At 31.7% G+C, this 15,838-nt stretch overlaps 1 protein-coding gene across 3 annotated transcripts in view; it reads left to right on the top strand.

Moving 5' to 3' along the window:
* The window catches only part of LOC111501953 (leucine-rich melanocyte differentiation-associated protein), a 131,591-nt gene that overhangs the window by 74,177 nt on the left and 41,576 nt on the right, over positions 1-15,838 (top strand). Inside the window, exon 1 of one of the 3 annotated variants that reach the window (XM_074172926.1) lies at positions 3,111-3,258. The exons of the other annotated variants lie outside the window; for them this stretch is intronic. Within the exon in view, the coding sequence (XP_074029027.1) occupies positions 3,127-3,258 (132 nt within the window). The 5' untranslated portion in view covers positions 3,111-3,126. Of the gene's footprint in view, positions 1-3,110; positions 3,259-15,838 lie in introns of those variants that run through there. 3 annotated transcript variants of the gene reach the window in all.

Genomic DNA, 15,838 nt, shown 5'->3' with positions numbered 1-15,838 from the left:
TATGATATACATAGAAAGAAAGCAAATTTCAGCAGCTTTCCGTATTTTCAATAATATACAGGGTGTTCAATTTAAAATAATCAAATTTCAGCAACTTTTTCAAGCAAACTGTATTTTTTCACCACCCTGTATTGAAGTAACGGAGATTAGGCTGACGTGTGGGAAGTGTCCAAGTATCACCTAACTCCAAATCAAATTTCGATATCATAGTACTTCTTAACTAAAAGATATCGGCATTTTTAGAAGTCATGATTTTCGAAGAAAAAAATTTAAATTAATTTTTATTTCGAAAACGGTAACAGATAGGGAAATATCAAGAAAAGTTGTCGGGCAATTGTTGGAGATTCCAAAAATAATATTATATACAGAGTGTTCCATTTGAAAAATCAAAGTTGCTACTGCTTTCTAATAGAAGCGGCAACACCGCATTGTCGAAAATATTTTAGTTGGCTAGAGAATGTCCGAATATGCCCTCCATTAAATTTTCAAAGTGATCCGTTGTCTGGTTCACCAGAAACGTCTAATGTGCCATCCACCGTGAATCAGCCTGTATAATTCTTTCTTTCCGAAACCATGTGTCAATATTTTGATAATCCATTCCGAAAGCCTATAGACGAGAGAACCAACAAAACTAACGAGAGATCTCGAAGGTATTCCATCCTTATGTATTTTTACTGAAAAATACTCAGTACCGAACAAATTAATGTGACCTTTTCAAATGAAAATACGACTGGAAGGTATTTTTTCCCGAAACAATAACACCACATGACATACAAATTAACTGTGGAAGCTGTAACAAATGCTATGTTGGTCAAACCGGACGGTAACTTCAAACACAAGTTTCAGAACACATGAGAGACTTTAAGGAACTGAATATAAAAAACACCACAGCCCTCGTTAAACATGAAAAATAATTATTTTTATTTTTGTCATTGATTTAAAAACATACACCAAATGATTAGAATCACAGATAAAGCCATTCGTTTGTTTTATAACGTTTTGTATTGGTATTGTCCCAAAAATTTGGTTATTGCAATGTTTTTTATTTTTTCTTATTGTATCTAATATGTCTTATAATTTTAAAAATAGTGATATTAACACGAAGAAACTACTTTTCAGTGAGTAAATTAATTAGGAACTCATTGTTTCTTGTGAAATTGAAACGATAATGAACGTATAAGTTTTGTGGGAGGTATGTTTATGAAAATTAACTGTTACAGAGCCCTAAAGAAAAATTTGATCGATTGTTTTTTTAAGAAAAAATTGATCATGTTACCCAACCAACCTTTCTTCAGAAAAATTATTGGATCACCAATCCAGTTAACTAACTTTACTGAATACTCAAAATACGGATTTTGGAAATGTATGCACTATAATTGCGAACTCTATCAGCGACAAGCTGATAGAGTTCGCTCAATTTGAAGTGTTCCATATCAAGTTTCCTAGGCAAAAAAAAGTGTTTCGTTATACCCTGAATCGTTTCTTGAATTTGAAGATTGACCCATTTCACGGAATATTTCCGTATTCATGACCATCATAGCATCAATATATCTAGAAATGTATTGGTTTGTGTAATCAACTTTCTTTTCCCCTGAAAATAATTTGAATTGTCCAAATCAACATTTTTACCAACGATGATTTTTGGTAATGCATATAGTGGATTAAATGTACTTTTTCTACTTCCTCCATTTTGAACTAGTCATTATGTATTTGGCAGCAGGAGGTAGGTAATGGCTCATTTAGAATATAAGTGTATTTTAAATTATTGGTGGCCACTTCCGTATGTAACATGTATTCTGATAAATATGATCTCATGAATATATTCAATTGTCCTAAAATCAGTGAATTTTCTCAGTAAATTTATTAGTCAACAGTTTGTAGATTGGTAATGAATCTAGTTATATCCGTGACTCTATACCACTTGTTTTAATTATGAGCTGTCATTCAGTATCTCGTAAAAATTCAAAATGAGTGATGACGAGCATGAAATTTGTGTTACCCTACCAGATATAACCGAGCAAACAAATATCGCGATGAATAATTTTCCTACCAGCAAAATCAAGAGAGAAATACGAATATCATTTTAAAAATTTTATAAGTTGGAGAGAGAAGGAAATTTCGTTTTCTGAAAACGTTCTTCTAGTTTATTTCGAAGATTTAGCAAAAACTTTAAGACCATCGTCATTATGGCCAATTTATTCCATACTGAGAGGTACCCTGAATATCAAAAAAACTGTGTAAATATTCCAAATTACGTGCCTCTCTTACAGGCAAATCTGATGGTTATAAACCAAATTAATCGTCGACGTTTACCACTGAACAAATAAATCAATTCATTAAGGAAGGTTCAGATGGCAAATATTTGTTTTCGAAGGTAACACAACCCCACCATTTACTTCTATTAATTATTTATGAACTTTTTGCAGCCATTTTTTAAATACTTAGACCCAACATAAAGGTTAAACCCCACCAACCAACACCCAATCATTTTTCATTTGCCAGACGCCTCTAAAGCAAAGCCTACTTCCGGTAATTCTATGAAGTACAATAGCCAAGCAAAAGGATTTGAAAATATTTTACAGACCAAGAAATACCTGTCCGCACTTGTATTTGACATAATTATATTATTTAAAACTTTTAACGGTAACTGACTGACTGGATGAGTTCATTATATAAAGCCAAAATCTCAAACAAATAAATTTTACCATTCCTTTCTACGATCAGTCGTAGAAAAAGTATAGTACGCACCTCGAGGATAAGGCCAATTACGTCCATTCGCGAATTATCGCGCTCGGCTAACGCCTCGTGCTTACAATTTTTCCCTCGTGGGTACAAGGCTTCTTTTTCTACTTGATACGTAATATACTATTTCATTCAACATGACCTTCAACGTACCACCTGAAATCCACCGCATACGTTTTATGAGGAAGAAGTATAGATGCACCCTTTCAAAGATTTTAAAAAAGGTGTTTTTTTCTGGATACTGCATTTAGGGGCGGAAGTTTCCACATAACTCTAAGTATATTAATAAAAAGTGCAAGAGTTATCGGTGTTGTGATATTAACTGCTTGGGGCAATAACATTTACATGTTGACGAATAAAAAACAATACATAAATCAACCAATAATGGTTATCTACCAGTACAGTATCTCCTTGGAGACGAAATCCTTTAAGACGAATTACAGTAGGAGTATTGTTATTGTTCGATCCTGTCTCAGCTACACAATGCAGAAGATGAACGGCCACAAGTGCGAGAAGGTGAGTATTATCCTACTGCTAGTAAATCAAAAAAGTAATTACGTCAACAAAGAACACATTAAATTAGAAAGGTCGCTATAGTTGCCGTTGTATTATTTTCGAGCTCCAATCGATTCTTGGGATCGGATTTCATGAATATACCGAGAATTTTTATCCTTCTCGAATAAAAGAGTAATTTTTGTCAATAGAAAATTTCGTAAGAAAAAAAACAGTGAAGTTTTGTAAGTTCTATAGCCTAAATGGACTTATTTCATGCCATGGAAAATGATAGTGGTTTGCTTATAGATTGATCGAGTTAGGGGTATATTATACTTATCAAGCCTAATCGGTCCCAAGATCTCTTTATATTTTCAGAAAAAAGAACAATTTGAAAAGCAAGAATTTAAATTGGCCGCGTGTATGTTGACCAATAAAATTGATCGTGTCTAGAGCGGAGTTGCCAAGTGTATTAGTTTTCAATATCCAATTAATCCAATTTGTCAGACGCCATTTTTGTTGTTATTGTTGTCAAGTCGGTGTGAAAACAACTGTTACAATTATCTAATTAAGGAACGTTTTTTTTTGTGAAAGGTAGGTCTCGGCGGGTACCTATTTTGCTGCATATTCCGTGCCATTAGTTTGCATTCCGAAAAATATTTTTTTCAGGTTATTATGGATTAAATTTTACCATTATTACCTTGGCCGAACTGAAATAAAAATTATATCAAAACTTTCCATCCTTCAATAAAATACAAAGTCAGAAATGAATGTCATATAAATATAAGGGATCTACTAAATATACCACCTACCGTTTCAATTTTTCATTCTTCATTTCGGTACCAAAGTATTGCAAAATTTTCAAGTAAAATTCATCGATCACTTCAAAATCGACTCTTGGTAAGTTGTTGGAGTCAGCTTTAACAAAACTAGGTTCAGCATTCATTTTGAAATTATCTTGACAAAAATAAGAAATTATGTATAGAAGCCATTGACATTAGAAATAGCACATTTTTGCATGCACTACAGAGGGCGCTGGCTGACTGGATGACAATATGACTAATATACCAGTAACGTTGAATTTCTTATTTTTGGTGGGTGGCATGAATGCATAATTTCATGAACATCCGAAAACCATTTGAAAATACAGCTCGTTAAATTCTATTCAGAAACATATTTAGATATAACGTGTACCGTATCAGTTATCAAGGCATATATTATTGTCCATTTGTATGCTTAATTCCTGGATTTGAGCGATCTTATTATTGTTTGTTGGCTTCAATAATTGCCGGAAATTTCAATTGATCATTCATTTTCTCAGGAAAATGGAGTACACATATCACAATTTATTTGTTTATTCGGCATTAAAAATGTATGTCATATCGGATCCATTCTGCTTGTTTTTGCAACATTGAGTTTCAACTTTTTCTTAGCTGACAGCTCGCGTAGGAACAATTCGTTTTATCATCGAGTTTAGTTTGTGTGTGTTTTAAAAGTGTTTTAGAGTTATATTTGAATATTAATAGGGTGCATTATTGTGCTGATTTTAATTGTGTGGAAAGGCACAAGAAAACAGAAAGCGCATTGGTTTATAAATGCGCTTTCTGAGTTTAGGTTCCCAAAGGATGAAATGATGAGAAAAAAAATGGGTGAAAGTATTAAAAAGGAAAAACTACAATCCTTCTACTCTTCCAAGACTTCATAGAAATCATTTAAAAAGTGACTATAAATGAAAGGAGGACGAAAATATTGAATTCGATAACACAGTTTTTTTTTCAACTTCAAGTATTCTCCACAGTATTATCTGGAGGTAATACTGTTGTCGAAAGTATATATTTCACTTCATTTTATCATATGATTAATGGTATTACTTCAGAAGCTTTCGTTGGATCAGTTCGAGTACAATCAATTCTGTCTATACTTGACCTCATTCAACCTTCCTCTCAAGTTTTGGAAGATTCAACACATTACCCAAGCAAGCCTATAATACTTGAATTCGATAGCAATATTAGAAACAAGTATGTATGTAGGATTTTTTTATAATAAATTTTAGTGTTACAGATTGAGGATTGTAGAATGAATTGAATATTTGAAATCATTCTTCAATCCACTTCGCTATATTTTTTGATTTGCATAACTGTATATTATTAAATAATGCATAAACTCATAGTTTAGGTATATATTTTGTGATCTTTCGACTGTGTGTACTGATTTCAGATATAGAACTCATTTCCAAACATGATTTTTCATGTACATTTTATTTCAAATGGAAAATGTTTCATTAATTGCAACGTTAACGGGTTCATATACACTTCCATAATTGAATTGATAATTATAGGCTTCGTAAATTTCACGATTTGGCAATGTTGATTATTTCTATTCCTACTGGTCAATCGAACAAGAAGCCACATTCGATTTTTAATAATTAATTACGGGAAAACTACGGTACTTAGAGACCTGAAACAAAGTGCACTGTTTTCCAATTTGATATTTCTATCAAGTAAATTATAAACCAAAAATCATGAAACTAGCTCATTCAAGAATTTTGTAGTGTAAAGAACAAGTTTTGAAAAGAAATTGATCTCTGGATTTTGAAGACTAGAAGTATATCTAGAGTGTCCCCAGATTGAGTGTTCAAGAGAGGTTTTTCCCTTATTTGTGGGTTTACGATAAAATTTATACTCGATGACGAAATCTGCTTCACGCAAAACGCGTGGTCATTCATTTAAAACATGACAGAAAATGAATGATTCTTTATCTCATTTCCAAGAGAATTGTGGTACATCAAATTCTTTCTGATATTCTTAACATGAAGTGATGGCGAAAGTTTCGATACAAGTAATTTCAGAAATATATCCTTCTGCTGTAACATTCTCCTGGAAAATGGAAATAAATAATTCATTGATGCTTCCCCAAACGAAACCCATTTCTGATCGAAATTTTTGCTTCAGACAAAACATTTTCTTTGAATTACTTTTATTATGACAGAGTGATCCATACAACTCGGTGTTTTCACGCCACAAAATTATTTTTTTCTTTCATGTAATTCAACGTTGATGGGCAAGTTAATTACTGTTTTGAAAGGGCTCTTTCTCCCAGTTTTCATCTGAAAATGATATATGCATGATCTACACATCTTCGTAAATAATTTATTTCGGAATGAATTGCCTTCTTCCTTTCTTTGGAAGATTCCCAATTTTTTTTATAAAAAGTTGGAGAAATGGAAAGCCACTAACTTTCTTCTCCAAAAATAACAAAAAAGGTAGATTTTTGTGGCCCAGAAACTTTCTGTAAAACACTTTCAATGATATTTTCTTGGGTTGATCTCTTGAGGGATAAGTTGGATTGATTTTGCAAAGAATACATAACAATTGCCACGTCGTTTTTGTCAAACTGCTCAGAATTTCTTCCTCATTTTCAAAACATTTTTCGTTTTTGTAAACTGGAAGATAATTTTTCAACTCCTCTTTCTGTTATCAATACCTTCAGTCAACGCACAGCTTTCACGTATAGTCAGTGGGCATACTTGAAGACTGGCTATAAATCAAATCATCTAAAAGAACAATTCGTTCAGGCCAGCCTCAACACCCTACACAGTAGGTTAATGGACTGATAATCCAACGCCCTTCGTGGTATTAGCCAGGGGAGTAGTTGTTTTCTGATAGGTGTCAGTCCATTAACCTACTGTGTAGGGTGTTGAGGCTGGCCTGAACGAATTGTTCTTTTAGATGATTTGAACGCACAGCTTTATTCGAATAAGTATGTTCCAAAATAGCACTCAACAACAAATACTCTTTGCCCTGAAGCGATCATAGCTTTTCGTAAAAAGTAAGTTCTTGGCCAATGTAACAAGTTACATAACAATCATTTCGTTTCTTTGAAGAGCAAGTACACTTGATTTTCTTGACTTCCTTTGTAAACTGATCCAATACGGACACACTATTTGAAAATTAATTCATTATGCTTACAAAAAAATCAACTGTGATTTCAGAATAACTGAAATAGAAAGATTTCTTATGGAATGTGGCTATTTTTATTTCAAACCCAATAATTTTGTTACGAAATACTCATACGTGTTGGTACGTATTGTTAGGTTAAATTTGTTCTCTCTATTATCCTGTAGAAGACGTAGTTCACGAGTGAAACTACGTCTTCTACTACGAAGAACAGAGATAATTGTTCAGAAAAAACAATATGGAAGTAGCATTCAGACCACATGCCAGGTTATCTGATTTCCTTTTCGATGCCAAAGATAAAGTGGACAAGTTGGAGAAATATGGAGTTTATAAGCTAAGTGTCCGGAGTGTAATAGAGTTAATGTGGGACGCAATGTGATTCGACATTTTCGACATGATTCGACATTTTCAAACCATTACTTGGGATGGGAAACTAAACGATACGTAAATTTTGCACTAGGAAAGAAAGGGTTGCAAACTCAATTATTTGGAATCCTTGAAAATTCAAAAGCATGAACATTGTAATAGGGGAGTCCAAGCGGAGATTTCGGGATTTACTAAAGCGCGGCAGATTAATATACAGGGGGATACCTTTTACCCGGTTGAGTACCTCCACCAAATATGAGCCCCATATATAAGACCGCCTGTGAGGGATAAAGGATCAGATTAGTAAAAAAAATTCATCATCAGAAATTCTCAAGCGCGTCAGATTAAGGTAGGGTGAGTTAATCACCTGTTGAAAAGTGTATATTCCAGTAATCTGACAATTTGAGAGTGACGTAAAGAAAGGGGAGGGCAGCAAAGTTGGAAAAATATAAGGTCATTTCGACATTCTCGAGCGTAGCTATTTTTTTTTTATTTTGAAGGAAATAATTCAAGGATAACGAAAAATATATAATCTGACGATTTCCGCAAGCCGAAATAACAAAAATTCGTAGATAAAGTTTAATGCGTGCAGCTGTATGATACCTTTATTTCCCTCTTCGAGTTTCTATTCCTCTTTTCTCTATTCACTTTTTCTCTATCTATTACTCTCTCACTCCGTCCCCACTCTGAATTATGTTGCCATGACGCCATCACAAATGATCACAGAGACTCGTTCGTGATGAAGATGATGATTAATTAATCAATTAATTGATGGGTGTAGCCGTTACTACGTGGTAGAAAATCATAATGAAGAAAAGAGAAATTAAACTCTCTATGTTTTTCACCAGTTTTATTTGTAACTAACGTTACTAACAAATAAAAGTGGTAAAGGACATAAAAAGTTTCAATTCTCATTTTTCATATTGATTTCTCACCACGTAGTAACGACTACATTCATCAATTTATTGACCTATTTTGACATTTTTTAACCTAAAAGTTTCATCAATGAGTCTTTTTCCTGAGAATACAGCGAACGTGTCATGAGAGGCAGCACTAATAGTAGGGACAAACATAAACTAGTCACATGTAAAACAGTGTTATTTATGTAATATTAATTTATTATTTAAAAATATTAATCTGATATAAAAAATTATTTTGTGCTAGTGTAATGCCAACAAAGCATTGCTGTTTTGCGAATTGTACGTCGGATAATCGATATCCGTAAGAAATCGTGTTTTTTATACCATTTTTTAAGGTTAGATTTTAGAAATGGATACATGCTTCGAAAAGAGTGGATTTAACAGTGCAAAAAAAATAAATATTCATATGTATGCTCTAAATATGAAATGAATAGTAAAGTTTTCATAGGTAATTATCATTGATTAGAATGAGATATAACCTCAATCGTTTATTAAACAATATTCATTTATTATATTTAATTAAATTTATTTCATAACCATCTATATTTGATTCATATTTCACTCGGAAATAAATCAGAAATTCAAAATTATTTTAAATTTCTTTTATTACAATTTGAATCTACCGCTACTCTTTTACTAGAGTCTGTATACTAACATGTCTATTAATTAACTTTTTTATCAGTTACTTTTAAATTACGGCATGCAAGCCAACGTTTTAATGTTACAACATTGTTATCCTTTACAGAAAGCAAATATTAGTTTTGCTACAGGAACATCTTCTTGTGTTAAAAACATTCTTTTTTAATTGTACTTTACTATATGTTTATATGAGGATAAGGCAGTGTTTGTCCCTACCGAACTTTTAGCGCTGCTAGTGAGTGATTTTTCGTACTTCAGAAAAAAGGTTCATTGCAAAGGTTTTTGACAGCAGCACATTGTTACATTACCTACGTCATAATTAAAATCTAAAAACATCAACTGCTCTTCATATGTTGTCCCTAATATATCAGAAAAAAATCCTATTATAATATTCAGTTTTAAATTTTCATCAAGAGTTCAACCATATCCAGCATTCTGCGAATGGCCGTGATCGTATCTTGTATGCCCAGTATTAGCACCGTATAGAAGTACTTACTATACAGTGGTATATTAGGGATACTCAAGTCGAATCACTTCGAGGGTATAATGGAAGGGGGGAGGCTAGACCCTCTACAACAATTTCGTTATTTCTAATATTATAAACATGAAACTTGATATTTTGTATCCTGGCTTCATTTCAGAGATAACTAACTTTTTTATAAAAGTTCACCGATTCGTTACACAAATTGAAGTAAAACAGATATTTTTGGATTCAAGTTGTTCCAGAAGAGTGATTGATGGTTGATACTGAACTAACGGAATTTCATTACTCAATGATTCATAGCTTTCCAGCTGTGGAACGATTAAAATTATTACCAAAGGGTAATATAAGCGAGTTTTAGAATGAAATATCTTTTTGTGGATAAGAAAAGTTATAACTTTTTACTTCTCCATCCTGATACGAGAAATGGGTATATTCCAAAAAAAGGAAGTAATCAATTAAAGATGTGTATATCATGCAAAGAAGGTACTTTCAGATACAAATTGGAAGCAAATGCCCTCTCGAAACAGCTACTTTAATATGAACATTGAATTACATGAAAAAAAATACGTTCGAATCAAATACTGAACACTGAATTATATAAAAAACACTTCTTTCTATTCAGTTTGTATTCCAAACCTTCGTTAGACTGGATTCTGATATTTTTGGATTATTTATTTTTCTTTCGTGTAATTCAATGATCACATGAAAGTAGCTGTTCCGAAAGGGCTTTTTCTTCCAGTTTGTGACTGAAAATTACGTCTTTGCATAATCAACAAATCTTTATGTAGAGTTACTTTTTGAAATTGATTGCTTTCTTTCTTTCTTAAGAAAATTCCCACATTGTTTTGTATCAAGATGGAAAAGTAGATAGCCAAAACCATTCTTCCCAAAAAATAATTATTTGTGCTAAAATATTTCCCTTTCAATTTAAAATACACATATTCTTATGACATGCTTCGAGCGTCTACCGTAATTACAAAAATGTATTTCAGAACAAAACCTCTTCTTTGGTATATAATGAACTGAAAGAGTATGTTATCCAAAAGATAATGGCAAAATATCACGGCTAAAAGTAAACTTCACAAAGGGGCTGATGTTCCCCAAACATGAATATTATTATTTCGTGTTTCTCATATAAAGGGAGAACATTTTTCACGTTTGTTATTTTTTAGTGATGTTGAATATGTCTTCGACGTTATGGCGAAGATATTTTATTTCTCAATTTCATAAAAAAATATTAGAAAGTTCTAATTGAATTTCACGGGTTGTGAACCAGTTTTCATCAGCTTTCGGCTCCCTATACTGAAGGTCAGGCCTAAAATAATAAATATGAGATATTGAAAAATTGAAGATCTGAAACAGGATGTTGGAAAAATCCTGGATGAAAAAGGAATAGAAAAATATTATGAGTGTTTGAGAATCCAGAAAGTTAATTTTTATGGATTTTTAAAAACGTGTTATAGCTGGCAGAAAATGGTGACTATACTGTGTTGAACTATTCGAGAACTAAAGCAGGGTGTTGAATGTAATTTTTTTCAAAAGCAGAAAATAAATGAGAAAAACTGTATAAACTTAAAGTGTTTGAAAATAATTGAATGAATGAGTGAATAGTTAAATTACAGAACGATGGAAAAATGGAAAATATGTTGTAGATGCCAATATAAAATGGAATTTAAGAATAATTACTGAGGAAATAGCAGAAATTTTGTAGATTTTTTTGGAACTCCACCCCAATGGGCGGGTTAATAATACATGGAAACCACTATATTCGTATATAGTCTAATCAACAAGTTCAAAAACATTAAAAATAGAGATAAAGGTCCCAAAAATATGAGCGATAGCTCATTCGATTCGGAATCACCTCTAGAAAAATATTTTGAAAGATTTTGGTGCAGGTAAAAAAATTGCAATTGTTATTAACAAAATAAGATTAAAAAATGGTATTTAGTTTTTCGTTGCTCAAAAAATATTAATATTTAGGCAATTTTGAGAAAAGCTCGTTGAAGAGGAGAAAATTTCCGATAAAAAAGTCACGACTTCCGAAACTGTATCTCCATTTTTTTATAATTTTAATTTGACGTTGAAAATAGGGTTCCGCGCTGCTGTTACGGCATGTGCTCGCTGCCGCTAAAGAGAGTTCATCAAAAGAAATAAATTTTTTATAACATAAAATGTCATTTTGAAAATTTGAAAAAATTCTAATATCTTCTTAACACTTGAATGAATCGAGTTTCGTATAAAAAAAAAGTTTTATCACCATTTTTCAAAAAGTTATTCAATTGTTAACTAATAAATTTTTTCCCAATCTCCGTTGGCATAAATAATGTGATAAAAGGTAGAAATAATAGGCATATGAATTTCAAACTTCGTGGAGCCCTTTTTATATACAGGGTGTTCCTTAAACACATGCTAATATTTAAGGATGTAAATTTTAGTTTTTTAAGGAAAAAACGTCCTATGGACGTATGTCCTAAACGCCTTAACTTTTGAGATACAGAGTGGCAAAGTTTTCAAAAATAATCAGTTTTTTGATAATAACTGAGATAATTTTGTAGACATCTTTGGCATATTTGGTACATATGTTCCATGCCTCAAGGCACATTTTCTGATGCACAATTTTCTTAATTTTCTCTGTTAGTGGCGTACGTACGAATTTTAAAATGTATATTTTTGGCGAAAAAAATACTACGCCACTGCTTTATCTTGAATTAAAAATTATTTTTAAAATCTCCATACATTTTTGAGCACATTTGATTTGCTGGGTTTTCTTTGTCCGACGCATGGTTTTCGCTCAAAAAATTAAAAATCGCTTTACTTAAGGATAAATTCCTTAAAAATCTGATGCGGTATCGTGCATCGACTGAAAGCAAACTAAGAGATCAGATTTGTTGCAAAATAATTGAGAATCTAAAAGGTATTTGTTTGTTGTCAAATGCACTGTTCTCAATTAAAATTACGTCATAACGCAGCACCGCTTAATAATTTTTGAAAACATAAATTTAGTTATCCTGGAATAAATGACGTGTAGCAGAATTTATTTACTGCACCTCTTGGAAATATGGAGTTTGTCGATATGTGATTTCTTTTAAAGATTAAAAGCATAAAAAACAGCGTACCCACCATAGCAATAAAAAACGAATTCTCTGTATGTACAAACGTCAGTAGCTAATATTGATGTTGGTTTAAAGTAAGGTGTTGGTGTTAAAAACTGTCACAGCTTGTTTTGATTGTTTTTGAAGTGTTATTGAAGTTATTTTGGTAGTCCGCTGTTTTTCTGAATATTAGTAAATATGGTAAATTATACGAATGCGGAAATGGCGCAAATGCATTACGTATATGGCCTCGCCGATGGTAATGCAACAGAAGCCAGGCGCCTTACCAGATAGCCGAACCTTTTCAAATATTCATCGTCGACTTGGGGAAACTGATAGTTTCAAGAAAGGGACTCCGGAAGGTAGACCTCGTGTAGTAAGAACTCCTGAAATTGAGAAAGCGGTGCTGCAAAAAATTGAGGAACATCCTGAGACAAGTACGAGGAAGATCGCTAGAACTCTGGATATTTGTCATCAAATTGTTTGGCGTATTTGGTTGATTTTTTGTTATACCCATACCATATTTCAAGAGTGCAGGCATTACTCCCCAGAGATTTTCCACAGCGTGTGAACTTCAGTCAGTGGTATCTACAAAGTATTGCACTAAATCCGCAGTTTGAGACACAAATTTTGATCACAGACGAAGCAAATTTTTCTCGGAATGCCATTCAAAATTTTCATAACAATCATGTGTGGGCTGAAGAAAATCCCCATATAATAACCGAAACCCATTTCCAACACCAATTTTCGGTTAATGTATGGGCAAGAATTATAGGTGATCATCTAATAGGCCCATTTTTTCTACCAGGACGCCTTGATGGACGTTCTTATTTACACTTTCTCGAAGAAGACTTACCTGGGTTATTGGAAGATGTGCCACTTGCGTTAAGGAATCGAATATGGTACATGCACGATGGCGCCCCTGCTCATTTCAGTGTAATTGTACGAAACCATTCAAATACAGTTTATCCTAATCGTTGAATAGGTCGCGGAGGACTTCAGCAATGGCCAGCAAGATCCCCCGATCTCAACAGTTCAGATAACTCTTGTGTATAAAACTCCCGTTAATACTTCAGAAGATTCAAAAGAGCGAATAGTTTCCTCGTGTGAAACTATACGAAATACGTCGGTAATATTTGAACGGGTGCGTAATTCCATGCGTAGAAGGGCGGAAGCATGCATAACTAAGTGCAGGTGGCCACTTCCAACAATTTTTATAATCAGTTTTGGTATTATTACTAATTAACAAATTTGTGCTATTCGTTTAGACTTACTGTCACAAAATAAAATAAAACTCGTTTTTGTGAAAAATTTATTTTTTTGCAGATTATGTTTCCAAATATTATTAGGGAATTGGTAATGCGTTATGAAGCAATTTTCAGATTCTCATTCATTTTAGAATTGATCTAATTTCTTAATTTGCTTTCTGTCGATTTTTATTTTTTTGAGTGAAAATCATGCGTCGGACAAAGAAATACCAGGAGATCAAATTTTCTCAAAAATAAATGAGGATTTTAAAAATGATTTTATTTTGAAAAGAAAGCATTGGCGTAGTACTTTTTCCCCAAAAATATTTAATGCGAAACCCGTAGGGATGCCACTGTTTGAAAAAATACAAATTTGTGTACATCAGAAAATGCGCCTCGAGGCATGGAACATATGTACCAAATATGACAAAGATGTCTACAAAATTATCTCAGTTATTATTAAAAAACTGATTATTTTTGAAAACTTTGCCACCCTGTATCTCAAAAGTTAAGGCGTTTAGGACATACGTTCATAGGAAGTTTTTTTCTTAAAATGTGTCTAAGAATTACCTCCTTAAATATTAGCATGTGTTTAAGGAACACCCTGTATATACTTCGTACGATCCTGCGATGAAAGTTCATAAAAATTTATTAATTTGTTAATTATGATTTTTAAAACTATTGCAAAATGAAATATCCAATTGATATTCAGCTATGTCGATTTCCACATTAAACATTGGCAGTTATTTACATAGGATATGAATTTTTCACGTAATTTGTTTATTGAATTGTTTTGAACAAATAGAGAAATTCAATATTTTTGAAAGATTTTTTTGCTATTTTGTTATCTAGAGATAATTATGATTTTTTTTCAATTCTTAATTTTAATTTTTCATTGTTTAAAATTGATTTTTTATATTTCGATTGTTTAAATCATCAGTTGAAAAATAATTTTCCTTTTAAAAATCATAATTTACACATTTAAATAGTTTGGCAAAAAAATTTTTTCATTTATTATTCAATTGTTTATTAGTTTAACAATTTGTTATAAACGAATATTGAAAAAAATCATCAGAACAGCTACATATAAAAAAGTGCCATGAAAATTATTGATTGATTGATATTAGAAAGTATTATGATAGATTGAAAAAAATGTATGGCACTTTTTTAAATATAGCTGTTTTTATAATTTTTTTCTGCTTCAGAAAAAAATATAACGTTGGTCAACATTTGTTTACAACAAATTGTTAAAGTAATAAACAATTGGATAATTGAAAAAAAAATTTGTCAAACTATTCAAAAGTGTAAATTATGATTTTCAAAAGCAAAATTATTTCTTAACTAATTATTTAAACAATCTAAATATAAAAAAATCGATTTTAAACAATTAAAAATTAAAATTAGGAACAAAATTTTTTTTAATCATAATTATCTCTAGACAACAAAATAGCTGAAAAAAATTTTTCAAAAATTTTGAATTTCTCTATTTGTTTAGAACAATTTAATAAACAAATCACGTGAAAAATTCATATCCTATGTTAATAACTTTCATTGTTTAATGTGAAAACAGACAGCTAAATATCAATTGAAAAAAAAATTTATCAACAATTTTCAGATATTTCATTTTGCAATAGTTATAAAAAATTAATAATTAACGAATTAATGAATTTTAATGAAATTTCATACCAGGATCGTATGGAGTATATATATTAAAAGGGCTTCACGAAGTTTAAAATTTATAGGCGAATTATTTATACATTTTATCCCATTATTTATGCCAATGGAGATTGGGAAAAATTGTTAATCAACAATTGAATAACTTTTTGAAAAATGGTGATAAAACTTTTTTTTCTATGGGACTCAATTCATTCAAGTGTTAAGAAGTTACTAGATTTTTTTC

The sequence above is a fragment of the Leptinotarsa decemlineata genome, unplaced genomic scaffold, assembly GCF_025532065.1.
Source record: "Leptinotarsa decemlineata unplaced genomic scaffold, Ldec_3_MD MMD2_tig00000199_RagTag_RagTag, whole genome shotgun sequence".
Classification (NCBI taxonomy): domain Eukaryota; kingdom Metazoa; phylum Arthropoda; class Insecta; order Coleoptera; family Chrysomelidae; genus Leptinotarsa; species Leptinotarsa decemlineata.
This window is presented reverse-complemented; position numbering and strand designations above follow the sequence as displayed.